Raw genomic sequence first — 14,418 nt, 5'->3', positions numbered from 1 at the left:
CTGAACCAGATCCCAACACCAGTCCTGAACCCAACCCCAACATGACCAGAGTTTAACCCCAACACAATCCTGAACTCAGCCCTTACATGTCCTGAATTTAACCCAACACAAGCCCTGAACCTGACCCTAATAGGTCCTAACTCCAACAAAAGATGATCCTAACACAAGTCCTGTTCTATACAACAAACTAGACCAGTATAGCCCCTTAGGCACTCGGCCCTTTTTTGCACATCTGACCACTGTCACTTTATGCATTAATAACTCTGGGATGTTTTTACCTTTCATTCTGATTCCAAGATTGTTTTTTTCCGTGACATATTCTACTTTAACATAGTGGTAAATTTACGTCGTTACCTGCATCCATTGGTGAAAAATCCCCAAATTTCATGAAAATTTTGAAAATGTTGCATTTTTCTAACTTTGAAACTTTCTGCTTGTAAGGAAAATGGACATACCAAATAAATTATATATTAATTCACAAATACAATATGTCTCCTTTATGTTTGCATCATAAAGTTGACAAGTTTTTACTTTTTGAAGACATCAGAGGCTTCAAAGTTCAGCAGTAATTTTCAAAATTTTCACGAAGAATTCACAATCTAAATTTTTAAGGGACCAGTTAAGCTTGAAGTAAATTTGAGGGGCTTTTCTGTGAGAAATACCCCATAAATGACCCCATAATAGAAACTGCACCCCTCAAAGCTTTCAAAATGACATTCAGAAAGTTTGTTAACCCTTTAGGTGTTTCACAGGAATAGCAGGAAAGTGAAGGAGAAAATTCAAAATATTAATTTTTGTACACTGGCATGTTCTTGTAGAGCCATTTTTAGAATTTTTACAAGGGGTAAAAAGAGAGAAATACCCCCAAAATTTGTAACTCAATTTCTCTTGAGTAAGAAAATACCTCATATGTGTATGTCAAGTGCTCTGTGGGTGCACTAGAGGGCTCAGAAGGGAAGGAGCGAAAGTGAGATTTTGGAGAGTGAGTTTTCCTGAAATGGTATTTGGGGGGCATGTCACATTTAGGAAGCCCCTATGGTGCCTGAACTGCAAAAATAAAAGCCACATAGAACACTATTTTGGAAACTACACCCCTCAAGGAACGTAACAATGTGTACAGTGAGCCTTAACACCTCACAGGTGTTTGACGCCTTTTCGGTAAATTCGGATGTGTAAATGAAAAATTTCCCCCAAAAATCCCCCAAAATTTGTAACCCATTTCTTCTGAGTATGGAAATACCCCATATGTGGATGTAAAGTGCTCTGCTGGCGAACTACAATGCTCAGAAGAGAAGGAGCGCCAATAACACCCTTTTTTTTTTGCATTTGTATTTCAGCCGCAGCAGTGTGCACCTGTATACTTATAACCAGAGACGTAACTTTTAGCTTCTGGGCCCTGATGCACAATCTATAATTAGTGATGAGCAGCAGGGGCCATATTTGAATTTGTGATATTTCACGAATATATTGACGATTATTTGTCCTATGTTCGCGAAATTTGCATATTTGCTATTTCATTCACTTTTTTTTCCATGCTAAAATCCGCATAAAAATTTGTATGTGAAAAAAACAAAAAAAAAACACGAATATTTGTCATTAGGAATATATAGCACTATATTCGAAATATTTGCGAAATCTCGAAGTGACGATATTCATGATAAAAATTTGCATTACGAATATTTGTGCTCAAAACCATCTATAATGGGGGTTCATGTCTACCATGTGCCGTCCATACTGTCGGTGTCTTCTTTTGGGGCCCCTTCATTAACAGGGCCTTGGTGCAACTGCTACCTCTGCACCCCCTACAGTTCACCCTGCTTAGTAGTTGTGTTGGTTGTGCCGACCAATTTTTGGTTTCTGAACCCAACACATTTGAATGTGACACTAAGGCAAGTACTGTAATGGAATCCAACAAAAGTCCTAAACCCAACACAATACCTAAACCTGACCCCAACACGAGCCTTTAACCTAACCCTAGTGTAAGTCCTAAATCAATCTCAAAAGTCAGGATACAAATTGTCGGGTGACAGTTGATGATGAGTCGGGGTGAAGGCCAGAATGTTGAGATGTACTTACATGGCCAGCAGCTGGTGCAACCAATGAAAAAAGCCATCACCAATACTCCAAACAACCCAATGATCCAGTCCATGGAGATCTCTGCGTTCATCTACGATGAGTCTTCTGATCTACGTCCTGCTGCAGTAGCTCATCCTGATCCTCCTCAATGCGCCTTTTCTTCCTTCTTTCAAGAGACTTTAGTTATTCTGTTCTCCTGTCCTGAATGTGTCTTTCCTCTTCTCTTCTATGTTCTCTGGGGTCCTCTCCTCCTCACTAAGTTATGTGACCACCGAAGCAGCAGGTAAGGTCCCTACATGAAGTGCACGAACCTCTCTATGAGTCACTTGAGCCTGAGAACTACACGACATGGAAACCACCAAAGCCACATAGGACAGGATGCTGCGCTGTCATCGGAGTATATAGGTGCCCTATTTACAGTGGTTTTCTCGGCCTTTTGACTAAGATCAAGTGTAGTATAATTTCTTATCAGTTTCATGCCGGTGGCAGGTGACGCAGGTGAGGATGTGTGCTGCATGGTAGGGGGCAGGTGTACCAGGTCGAATCAGCTCGACGTCTTCCCCCATGTGACCTGTTTCCTTCGGGTCTCGCCATGAGGCTGAAAGGGTCTAGAGCCGAGGTACTTTAGTGCCTCGGGGAGTGGTGACCCCGAGGTGCCGAAACTCAATGGGAGTATTGGCTCACTGAGTGGAATCACGGGCACCATGATCTCTTCACCTTGTGGCACTCACCTCTTGTTTCCCGGTCTTCTGGCTAGGATCAGAGACATTTTTCTAGATCCGGCCGGATGTCCGGGCAGTATATCTGCACTCATTCACTTATTTATTTATTTTTGTCACTGTGTCACTTTTTGCGTGTTGTGTGTTCACAGGATTTGTTAGGATGCGGTAGCCCTTCTGGGTGTCCCTCCTGGTGGTCTAGGGGAGGTGTGTGTGGCCATTAGGCTCCACACCTCCCTGAAAAAACTCCAGATACTTCTGCGTGGGCAGGGTACCGACCGTTTACGGCTACCTTGGATAACGCCAAGGGGGATACCGGGAGCATTTGTGGTCCCTTAGTAGCTTAAGCGAAAAGGGACATCGAACCTGGAACCTCGCAGGTACCTTTTTAGTCTGGAGGCGAAGGGTAGGTTTGTTGGGGGGGCCTCTCTCCTGTCGGAGAAGGGCTTGTGATAGACCGCACGTGCACGTTTTTTTAGTGTAACACGTTTGCACTTTTTCTTGCACTTTGGGTGATACGAGAGCACGTTCCTCGGCTCTAAGAAAATTGACAGTGTATTTTATTAAGTCGAGGGGCTTTATTTAGCTTCAGACTCATGTGAGTGAATAAATCTGCATTTTTGTGTAACATTCACATTTCAGAAGAAAGGAAAACTGGTGGATGTGGATCTGCTGGACTTGTGTGGTAGAAGATTCGGACCATACCAGGGAGCGGAGTCTAAGGTGCCGCTGGTTTTCACCAGAGTCCGCCGTAAAGCGGGATGGATTTGCTGCGGCAGGCGGCACCTGGCACGGCTCGACCATGTGAGGCACAGTAGGGATAAGACAGCTCGTAGTCAGAATAGCAGAAGGTCAGGCAAGGTGGCACAGTAGCATAGTCAGGAACGTAGCAAATGGTCAGTAGGCAGGCGGCAAGGAGCAAGGTCAGGTCACGGAGCAAAGGATCAGATACACGGCAAGGCAAGAACAGGAATGCTTTCTCTCAGGCTCAAGGCAACAAAGATCCTGCAAGGAAGTGAGGAGGGTGGAGGAATTTATCAATGAGCCACAGGTGAATTACACTAATGAGCGCACTGGCCCTTTAAATCTTAAAGCTCCGGCACACACGTGCCCTAGGGGACGGGGATACGCGCGCCAGAGCAGAGAGGCAGGGGCAGGAGAAGCACCAGGTGAGTGACGGACTGCGGCTCTCATGCGGGCATGTCCCGCGATGCAAGTCCCAGCAGATAACGGGACCATGCGCTCATGGCCAGGGTGTGCGGCCGGAGCACAAAACGTAACATTTTGTATCAATATTGCGAAGTGCCATCATTCTCTCTTCTTTTTGGGATTATCTGGACAGTTTTTGTATATTCTCATGATTGAACACCGCATCAATGGGATTACAGCACTGAACCCGAGCGTATACACCTGTACCTCCTATCCGGGATAAACCCTAATTTAGTCAGTAGTGCCGACCTCCATACCTACGCTGTTTCTTTATTTCATAATACACTGCTGCTGGTCAGATAATCCAACCCAACTCTATCCATAGTGTCATCTTAAATAAGGGGTCAAGTCCTGGGACAAAAAAGTGTGGGAACACAAGGTTTCCACTCAAGGGCTGGTCCTGCAGGATTCCTGCTAATGGGAACTGTGTTCCTCCTGTGGAAAAAGTGCAGGAACTCATTTCCCACCTGTTCCTGCAGGACTTGAGCCCTGTCTTAAAGGGGTACTCCGGTGGAACCTTATATTTTTTTTAATGAACTGGTGCCAGAAAGTTAAACAGATTTTTAAATTACTTCTATTAAAAAATCTTTACCCTTCCAGTACATATTAGCAGCTGTATGCTACAGAGGAAATTCTATTCTTTTTGAATTTCTTTTTTTGTCTTGTCCACAGTGCTCTCTGCTGACACCTCTGTCCGTGTGAGGAACTTTTCAGAGCAGGAGAGGTTTGCTATGGGGATTTTCTCCTGCTCTGGACAGTTCCTGATACGGAACAAGCCAAAAAATTTTTTCAAAAAGTAAAGAATTTCCTCTGTAGCATACAGCTGCTAATAAGTACTGGAAGGGTAAAGATTTTTTAATAGAAGTCATTTACAAATCTGTTTACCTTTCTGGCATCAGTTGATGCAAAAAAAAAATGTTTTTCACCGGAGTACCCCTTTAACGGTCAGCGCAGAAGATTCAATCATCCGGTGAGCGAGCGTTTACTGCAGCGTCCACAGTGGAGTCTGGAGTCAGGTGTGTTTAATTCTTACTGACAGACTTTATTGCTCTGGGAGGGATACGCCGATGCATGAGCTGTCTGGCTGCGTCTTACCCCTCCCTATAAAGCAGGGGTCTCAGACTGGTGGCCCTCCAGATGTTGCAAAACTTCAACTCCCAGCATGTCCGGACAGCCAACGGCTGTCCGGACATGCTGGCAGTTGAAGTTTTGCAAATGGGAAGCCTTGATTTACCTTTCATGATCATTGTGGATCCTCTGGAAGAGGCAGACAAGTGTCTGGCTGTCCGGGCATGCTGGGAGTTGAAGTTTTGCAAAAGGGAAGCCTTGATTTACCTTTCATGATCATTGTGGATCCTCTGGAAGAGGCAGACAAGTGTCTGGCTGTCCGGGCATGCTGGGAGTTGAAGTTTTGCAACATCTGGAGGGCCGCCAGTTTGAGACCACTGCTATAGAGGAAACATGTACATTTGACCGCGTCGAACATTCATGTGTATGGGGAGGTTGGGCTGATGTATGAATGTATGGCCACCTTAAAGGGGTACTCCGGTGGAAACCTTTTTTTTTTTTTAATCAACTGGTGCCAGAAAGTTAAACAGATTTGTAAATTACTTCTATTAAAAAAATCTTTACCCTTCCAGTACTTTTTAGCAGCTGTATGCTACAGAGGAAATTCTTTTCTTTTTGAATTTCTTTTTTGTCTTGTCCACAGTGCTCTCTGCTGACACCTGATGCCCGTATCAGGAACTGTCCAGAGCAGGAGAAAATCCCCATAGCAAACCTATACTACTCTGGACAGTTCCTGACACGGACAGAGGTGTCAGCAGAGAGCACTGTGGCCAAGACAAAAAAGAAATCCAAAAAGAAAAGAATTTCCTCTGTAGTATACAGCTGCTAATATGTACTGAAAGGATTAAGATTTTTAAATAGAAGTCATTTACAAATCTGTTTAACTTTCTGGCACCAGTTCATATAAAAAAAAAAAAAAACAGTTTTCCACCGGAGTACCCCTTTAACTCATCCAGACGTCCTCTCTAAATTTCACCTCATACCATAAACCAGACACATCCCGGTGTTCATGGGAAACATGCAGGAAGCCATTGCACCCATGAATTGATTTAAAAGCCTTTAATAACATATTATTACAATTATATGAACAAAAGCAAAATAACAACAATTAAGAAATAAATAAATGTTGACATAAAACACCTTCATGGCTACAAATAATCTCGTCCTCTGTATTATGCTCATTGGTTATATTTACATGTTCTCAGGATTAAAGGGGTACTCCTGTGGAAAAAAAATAATTTGTAAATCAACTGGTGCCAGAAAGTTAAACAGATTTGTAAATAAAACATTTTTTTTATCCTTCCAGTACTTTTTAGAGGCTATATACTACAGAGGAAATGCTTTTCTTTTTGGATTTCTCTTCTGTTACGACCACAGTGCTCTCTGCTGACCTCTGCTGTCCATTTTAGGAACTGTCCAGAGCAGGAGAAAATCCCCATAGCAAACATATGCCGCTCTGGACAGTTCCTAAAATGGACAGCAGAGGTCTGCAGAGAGCACTGTGGTCCTGATAGAAGAGGAATCCAAAAAGAAAAGCGTTTCCTCTGTAGTTAACAGCCCCTAAAAAGTACTGGAAGGATTAAGATTTTTTTAATAGAAGTAAATTACAAACTTTCTGGCACCAGTTCATAAAAAAAATAAAAAAATAAAAAAGTTTTCCACGGGAGTATTCCTTTAAACTAACGGAGGAATGAGGGTGGGGTTACTTCTAGTGGGGAGGAGCTTGTGGGCACGGTCGTACACAATAAAGGTCTATGACTATAGGCCTTGGGAAGATCACGAACATCCATTGAGCACCTACCATTGAGTGACAGCTCCATAGTCATAGAGGATACAAACATCTCAGGGTTTGGTCAGCAAAATATCATTAAAAAAAAAATATATATATATCTACAAGGTGTAAATAAGATATGAAGTGTTCAGAATAGTCCACAATCGGTATGGAGATATCCCAATGGTAGCAATAAAGGCAATAGAACGATGGCACTATCCCGTAAAGAGAACTTGATTTATTAAAGGGGTATTCCAGGCAAAACCTTTTTTTTTTTTATATATCAACTGGCTCCGGAAAGTTAAACAGATTTGTAAATTACTTCTATTAAAAAATCTTAATCCTTCCAATAGTTATTAGCTTCTGAAGTTTTCTGTCTAACTGCTCAATGATGATGTCACGTCCCGGGAGCTGTGCATGATGGGAGAATATCCCCATAGGAACTGCACAGCTCCCGGGACGTGAGTCATCAGAAAGCAGTTAGATAGAAAACAGCAACTCAACTTCAGAAGCTAATAACTATTGGAAGGATTAAGATTTTTTAATAGAAGTAATTTACAAATCTGTTTAACTTTCCGGAGCCAGTTGATATGTATAAAAAAAAGTTTTGTCCTGGAATACCCCTTTAATAACTCTTCATCTGGTAAGGAATGCAACAAGGCCGACAGGCCGTTTCACGCCTGCGGCGTGAAACGGCCTGTCGGCCTTGTTGCATTCCTTACCGGATGATGTTTTATTAATAAATCAAGTTACCTTTACAGGAGAGTGCCATCGTTCTATTGCCTTTATTGCTACCATTGGTAAATAAGATATGCAATCACATAAAAACTTCTTAGGATTGTGTTAAAGGGGTATACCATGAAAAACATTTAGATATATATATCAACTGGCTCCAGAAAGTTCAACAGATTTGTAAATTACTTCGATTAAAAAATATGAATCCTTCAAGTACTTGTCAGCTGCTGAAGTTGGGTTGTTCTTTTCTGTCTGACAACAGTGCTCTCTGCTGACACCTCTGTCTGTCTCAGGAACTGTCTGGAGTAGCAGGAAATCCCCGTAGCAAACCCCTTCTACTCTGGACAGTTCCTGAGACAGACAGAGGTGTCAGCAGAGGGCACTGTGCTCAGACAGAAAAGAACAGCACAACTTCAGCAGCTGATAAGTACTGGAAGGATTAATATTTTTAATAGAAGTAATTTACGAATCTGTTTAACTTTCTGGAGCCAGTTGATATAAAAAAAAAAAAATTCTCATGGAATACCCCTTTACTGCTCTACTGGAAAACATTTTTTATTTTTTTAATTAACTGGTGCCAGAAAGTTAAACAGATTTGTAAATTACTTCTATTAGAAAAACGAAATCCTTCCAGTACTTATTAGCTGATGTTATGAACCACAGGAATTTTTTTTCTTTTTGAATTTCCTTTCTGCCTTAATACAATGCTCTCTGCTGACACCTCTGTCCATTTTAGGAACTGTCCGGAGCAGGATAGGTTTTCTATGGGGATTTGCTCCTACTCTAGACAGTTCCTACAATGGACAGAGATGTCAGCAGAGAGCACTGTGGTCAGGCAGAAAGGAGATTCAAAAGGAAAAGAACTTCCTGTTGATCACACAACAGCTGATAAGTACTGGAAGGATTAAGATTTTTTAATAGAAGTAATTTACAAATTTGTTTAACTTTCTGGCACCAGTTGATTTAAAAATAAATAAAAAATAAATAAGTTTTCCAGTGGAGTACCCCTTTAAGTTAGTGGTCTTCAACCTGTGGCTCTCTGGCTGTTGCTAAACTACAACTCCTAGCATACCCCGATAGCCCGCAGTCGTAGATTTATAGCATTTGGAGAGCCAGTGGTTGGGGACCACTACTTTACACCTATAAATCATTGATCCCACCAACACAGATGTCACGGTAATAGTTGTAGTTTTACAGCACAAAAGACCTTCATCCAGGGAGCAGTTTTTGGATCTGGACCATCCAGTACTTAAAGAGGTACTCCGCTTCTCAGTGTCTGGAACAAACTGTTCCGAATGCCGGAGCCGGTGCTGGGAGCTCGTGACGTCATAGCCCCACCCCCTCATGATGTCACACCCCACCCCCTCAATGCAAGTCTATGGGAGGGGGCGTGACGGCTGTCAAAGTGGCCTTCAGAGACATGATGAGAAGGGGCCGGTGAGTGGTTCTGGTCCATCTTCAGATCAGTTCTTGGTTAAAATGAAGGCTGACATAGTTTCTCATTCAGAAATAGTCCAGCAAGGGCAAGAGGTGGTCAACCCTGTGAGGAGAACCGGGCTAAATGATGGTTCCTCAAAAAGGTTTTCTCTTTGGCCCAGCCAGAAAATATTGGATGTTGGTCATCTGAAGTCTAATAAAGGCCCATCCTTCGGTGTGGAGTCCTAACCTGGATTTATATAGAAGGAGATGGTAAGTCCCATTTACAGTATGTACGTAATATTTTACCAGATTACATTTTGGGGTAATCACTAGTAGTACCAGCATGAGAAGATGGCCATTGGCTCTACGATACCTTAAGGCCCTTTCTCCACATTTTCATATTCATGCAGATCGTCATCTTCACTCTCTGTAGGACATAATACAGGATATTGTAGTATTTTTCGGCTGTCCCATTTTTACTCACATGCAGGTTCTTTAAAGAATTACCAAACTTCTACCTAATAATAACAGAAACCTACCCTGGTTAATGGAGCTGGGGTGAGTTTTGGCCTCTTCTACATTGACGTACTCCAGACTCCCACCTAGTAGAAGAGAGAAAAAGGAATGTTTGTCGTGTTTAGTGCAACCGAGCATCAGCTAAATTCTTAAAGGGGTACGCCGCTGCTCAGCGTTTGGAACAAACTGTTCTGACCGCTGGAGCAGGCGCCGGGAGCTCGTGACATCATAGCCCCCTCATGACGTCATGCCCCACCCCCTCAATGCAAGTCTATGGGAGGGGGCGTGACGGATGTCACGCCCCCTCCCATAGACTTGCATTGAGGGGGCGGGGCGTGATGTCATGAGGGGGCAGGCTATGATGTCACGAGTTCCCGGCACCGGCACCAGCGTTCGGAACAGTTTGTTCCAAACACTGAGTAGCGGAGTACCCCTTTAATTCTTCCATAAACCTTATCTAGATGCCATTCTAGATATTTCAGTAACCTGTCTAACCTATATGTTCCCTCTGCACCGAGCCAAGTGCATCCTTCTGGTGATGCCGGTGGAGATTTTGGCCGAACAAAAACTGATGGACATCTTGGTCTTTAGGAATATATCCTTCAACAATACATTTAACCAGCTGCTCTATAGTTCATACTCCATCAGTCTTTCTTCACACATCTGATACTTGATCAGTTTATTCAATTTCTTTTTGCATACCTGACCTCTCTACCTAACCTCCTTTTCATTACGTAATCTTTAAAAAATCTCTAATATCCTTAACAGTCTACCTATCTTCATTCTACATTACTGATCCTTGACTAATCTATGTAATACCTCCTCCTCCTCCATACCTGATCCTGCTCTTCCGCCATTGCCCCATCTGCCTGACCTCCTCTTCCACCATTGCCCCATCTGCCTGACCTCCTCTTCCACCATTGTCCTTACTGCCTGACCTCCTCTTCCACCATTGCCCCATCTGCCTGACCTCCTCTTCCACCATTGCCCTTACTGCCTGACCTCCTCCTCCATCATTGCCCTTACTGCCTGACCTCCTTATCCACCATTTCCCTTACTGCCTGACCTCCTTATCCATCAGTCCTTACTGCCTGACCTCCTTATCCATCATTGTCCTTACTGCCTGACCTCCTTCTCAATCATTGTCCTTACTGCCTGACCTCCTTATCCATCATTGTCCTTACTGCCTGACCTCCTTATCCATCATTGTCCTTACTGCCTGACCTCCTCTTCCATCATTGCCCTTACTGCCTGACCTCCTTATCCACCATTTCCCTTACTGCCTGACCTCCTTATCCATCATTGTCCTTACTGCTTGACCTCCTTATCCATCATTGTCCTTACTGCCTGACCTCCTTATCCATCATTGTCCTTACTGCCTGACCTCCTTATCCATCATTGTCCTTACTGCCTGACCTCCTCTTCCACCATTGCCCTTACTGCCTGACCTCCTCTTCCACCATTGCCCCATCTGCCTGACCTCCTCTTCCATCATTGTCCTTACTGCCTGACCTCTTTATCCATCATTGCCCTTATTGCCTGACCTTCTCTTCCACCATTGCCCTTACTGCCTGACCTCCTCTTCCATCATTGCCCCATCTGCCTGACCTCCTCTTCCATCATTGCCCCATCTGGCTGACCTCCTCTTCCACCATTGCCCCATCTGCCTGACCTCCTCTTCCATTATTGCCCCATCTGGCTGACCTCCTCTTCCACCATTGCCCCGTCTGCCTGACCTCCTCTTCCATTATTGCCCCATCTGCCTGACCTCCTCTTCCATTATTGCCCCATCTGCCTGACCTCCTCTTCCACCATTGCCATATCTGTCTGACCTCCTCTTTTACCATTGCCCCGTCTGTTTGACCTCCTCTTCCACCTTTGCCCTTAAGGCCACATTTACAAGTACCTGTTGTATCACTGGCATCGCCGATGTTAACGTAATTTCCATCAGTTGAAGATGCTGAAAACAGGAAAAAACAGGGACAGAATAAGCCTCAAATCATGATAAACCCATTAGATCAAGGAGAGGAACAAATATTAAATGCTGATACTATTATTCCCCTTACCCTTGGCATCATCAGAATCGCCCACATTTACGTAATTTTCGTCAGTGCCAACTACAAAACAAAAGATGCTGGTGTTATCTAAGGGCTCCATAATGGTTTGGTCCAAAGGTTTTTTATCTATAGAAGACAGAACATTTCCTTACCAGAGGAGAGGCTGGCTCTGTTATCCCCTTCGAATGTTACTACCACCTCTGGTCCAAGCGTAGTGGTCCCATCATCTGGTAGTACCACACTGCATGGATGTATAGTATAGTATAAAGGTTCAGGGACATTACAAATAGAAATATACTATTCATACACAGCCCTGGTAGTTTGGTTAGTGGGATAGATGCACAAATATGTTTAGATTTAATGTAGGGGCGGTGTACTGTGTATATGTATGAATGTTTAGATGGTGTACTGTGTATATGTATGAATGTTTAGATGGTGTACTGTGTATATGTATGAATGTTTAGATGGTGTACTGTGTATATGTATGAATGTTTAGATGGTGTACTGTGTATATGTATGAATGTTTAAATGGTGTACTGTGTATATGTATGAGGTGTTAGATGGTGTACTGTGTATATGTATGAATGTTTAAATGGTGTACTGTGTATATGTATGAGGTGTTAGATGGTGTACTGTGTATATGTATGAATGTTTAAATGGTGTACTGTGTATATGTATGAGGTGTTAGATGGTGTACTGTGTATATGTATGAATGTTTAAATGGTGTACTGTGTATATGTATGAGGTGTTAGATGGTGTACTGTGTATATGTATGAATGTTTAAATGGTGTACTGTGTATATGTATGAGGTGTTAGATGGTGTACTGTGTATATGTGTGAATGTTTAAATGGTGTACTGTGTATATGTATGAGGTGTTAGATGGTGTACTGTGTATATGTATGAATGTTTAAATGGTGTACTGTGTATATGTATGAGGTGTTAGATGGTGTACTGTGTATATGTATGAATGTTTAGATGGTGTACTGTGTATATGTATGAATGTTTAGATGGTGTACTGTGTATATGTATGAAAGCTTAGACTGTGTACTGTGTATATATGTATGAATGTTTAGATGGTCTACTGTGTATATGTATGAAGGCTTAGACCGTGTACTGTGTATAAGTATGAATGTTTAGAATATGTATGAATGTTTAGAATATGTATGAATGTTTACATGATGTACTGTGTATATGTATGAGGGTTTGGATGGTGTACTGTGTATATGTATGAGGGTTTGGATGTTGTACTATGTATATGTATGAAGGCTTAGACCGTGTACTGTGTATATGTATGAGGGTTTGGATTGTGTACTGTGTATATGTATGAGGGTTTGGATTGTGTACTGTGTATATGTATGAGGGTTTGGATTGTGTACTGTGTATATGTATGAGGGTTTGGATTGTGTACTGTGTATATGTATGAGGGTTTGGATTGTGTACTGTGTATATGTAAGAGGATTTGGGTTGTGTACTGTGTATATGTATGAGGGTTTGGATTGTGTACTGTGTATATGTATGAGGGTTTGGATTGTGTACTGTGTATATGTAAGAGGGTTTGGATTGTGTACTGTGTATATGTATGAGGGTTTGGATTGTGTACTGTGTATATGTAAGAGGATTTGGATTGTGTACTGTGTATATGTAAGAGGATTTGGATGGTGTACTGTGTATATGTATGAGGGTTTGGATGTTGTACTATGTATATGTATGAAGGCTTAGACCGTGTACTGTGTATATGTATGAGGGTTTGGATTGTGTACTGTGTATATGTAAGAGGATTTGGATTGTGTACTGTGTATATGTATGAGGGTTTGGATTGTGTACTGTGTATATGTATGAGGGTTTGGATTGTGTACTGTGTATATGTATGAGGGTTTGGATTGTGTACTGTGTATATGTATGAGGGTTTGGATTGTGTACTGTGTATATGTAAGAGGATTTGGATTGTGTACTGTGTATATGTATGAGGGTTTGGATTGTGTACTGTGTATATGTATGAGGGTTTGGATTGTGTACTGTGTATATGTATGAGGGTTTGGATTGTGTACCGTGTATATGTAAGAGGATTTTGATTGTGTACTGTGTATATGTAAGAGGATTTGGATGGTGTACTGTGTATATGTAAGAGGATTTGGATGGTGTACTGTGTATATGTATGATGGTTTGGAGGATACAATGTGTCTTAGGGAGTACACTATGGCATATGACAAGCATTACCAGGTCTGTACAATGTACAATCTTTAGTCCTATCACCCATTCTCCGCCATCACCTTAGTGTGTACAGTATTACAGAATCCCCCCCCCCCCCTTATGTCTCATTACAATGTTTCCCATAATGCCGGGCGCCAGGAATTTGAATGTTGTCATCTACATCTCAGGGTTCTGGATATAAAGCCTTCTTACATGTATCCACGGGCTTTGTCTTCTCCTTCATCATCATAGTCCTCATCATTCACACTCATACGTTTCAAGATGGGGGCACCTATAGACAGAAAGGGGCACAGCTTGGGAAGTTTGGAAAATTTGCTAATACTTTACTTTTCTTGTTTTGTACCAAAGTTGTCATGTTTCTATTTTTTGTTTTAAAAAAATTGCATTAAAGGGGTTCTCCAGTGGAATTTTTTTTTTTTTAATCAACTGATGCCAGAAAGTTAAACAGATTTGTAAATTACTTCCATTAAAAAAAAAAAAAAAAACGTCATCCTTCCAGTACTTAACAGCTACTGTGTGCTCCACGGGAAGTTGAGTTGTTCTTTTCTGTCTGACCACCGTGCTCTCTGCTGACACCTCTGTCTGGAACTGTCCAGAGCAGGAGAGGTTTGCTATGAGGATTTGCTCCTGCTCTGG

At 42.3% G+C, this 14,418-nt stretch overlaps 1 protein-coding gene across 2 annotated transcripts in view; it reads right to left on the bottom strand.

Annotated features, from left to right (window-relative positions):
* Nucleotides 1–8,510: 8,510 nt before the first annotated feature.
* Nucleotides 8,511–14,418, bottom strand: part of LOC130284272 (uncharacterized) — a 33,959-nt gene continuing 28,051 nt past the window's right edge. For both annotated transcript variants that reach the window (XM_056534472.1, XM_056534471.1), the window contains exons 9-15: nt 13,975–14,053; nt 11,723–11,811; nt 11,580–11,630; nt 11,420–11,473; nt 9,537–9,599; nt 9,371–9,424; nt 8,511–9,244 (exon numbers count right to left, since the gene is read on the bottom strand). In XM_056534472.1, coding sequence (XP_056390447.1) covers nt 9,372–9,424; nt 9,537–9,599; nt 11,420–11,473; nt 11,580–11,630; nt 11,723–11,811; nt 13,975–14,053 — 389 coding nt within the window. In that variant the 3' untranslated portion in view covers nt 8,511–9,244; nt 9,371. The remainder of the gene's footprint in view (nt 9,245–9,370; nt 9,425–9,536; nt 9,600–11,419; nt 11,474–11,579; nt 11,631–11,722; nt 11,812–13,974; nt 14,054–14,418) is intronic.

This window comes from Hyla sarda, chromosome 8 (genome assembly GCF_029499605.1).
Source record: "Hyla sarda isolate aHylSar1 chromosome 8, aHylSar1.hap1, whole genome shotgun sequence".
Lineage (NCBI taxonomy): Eukaryota > Metazoa > Chordata > Amphibia > Anura > Hylidae > Hyla > Hyla sarda.
This window is presented reverse-complemented; position numbering and strand designations above follow the sequence as displayed.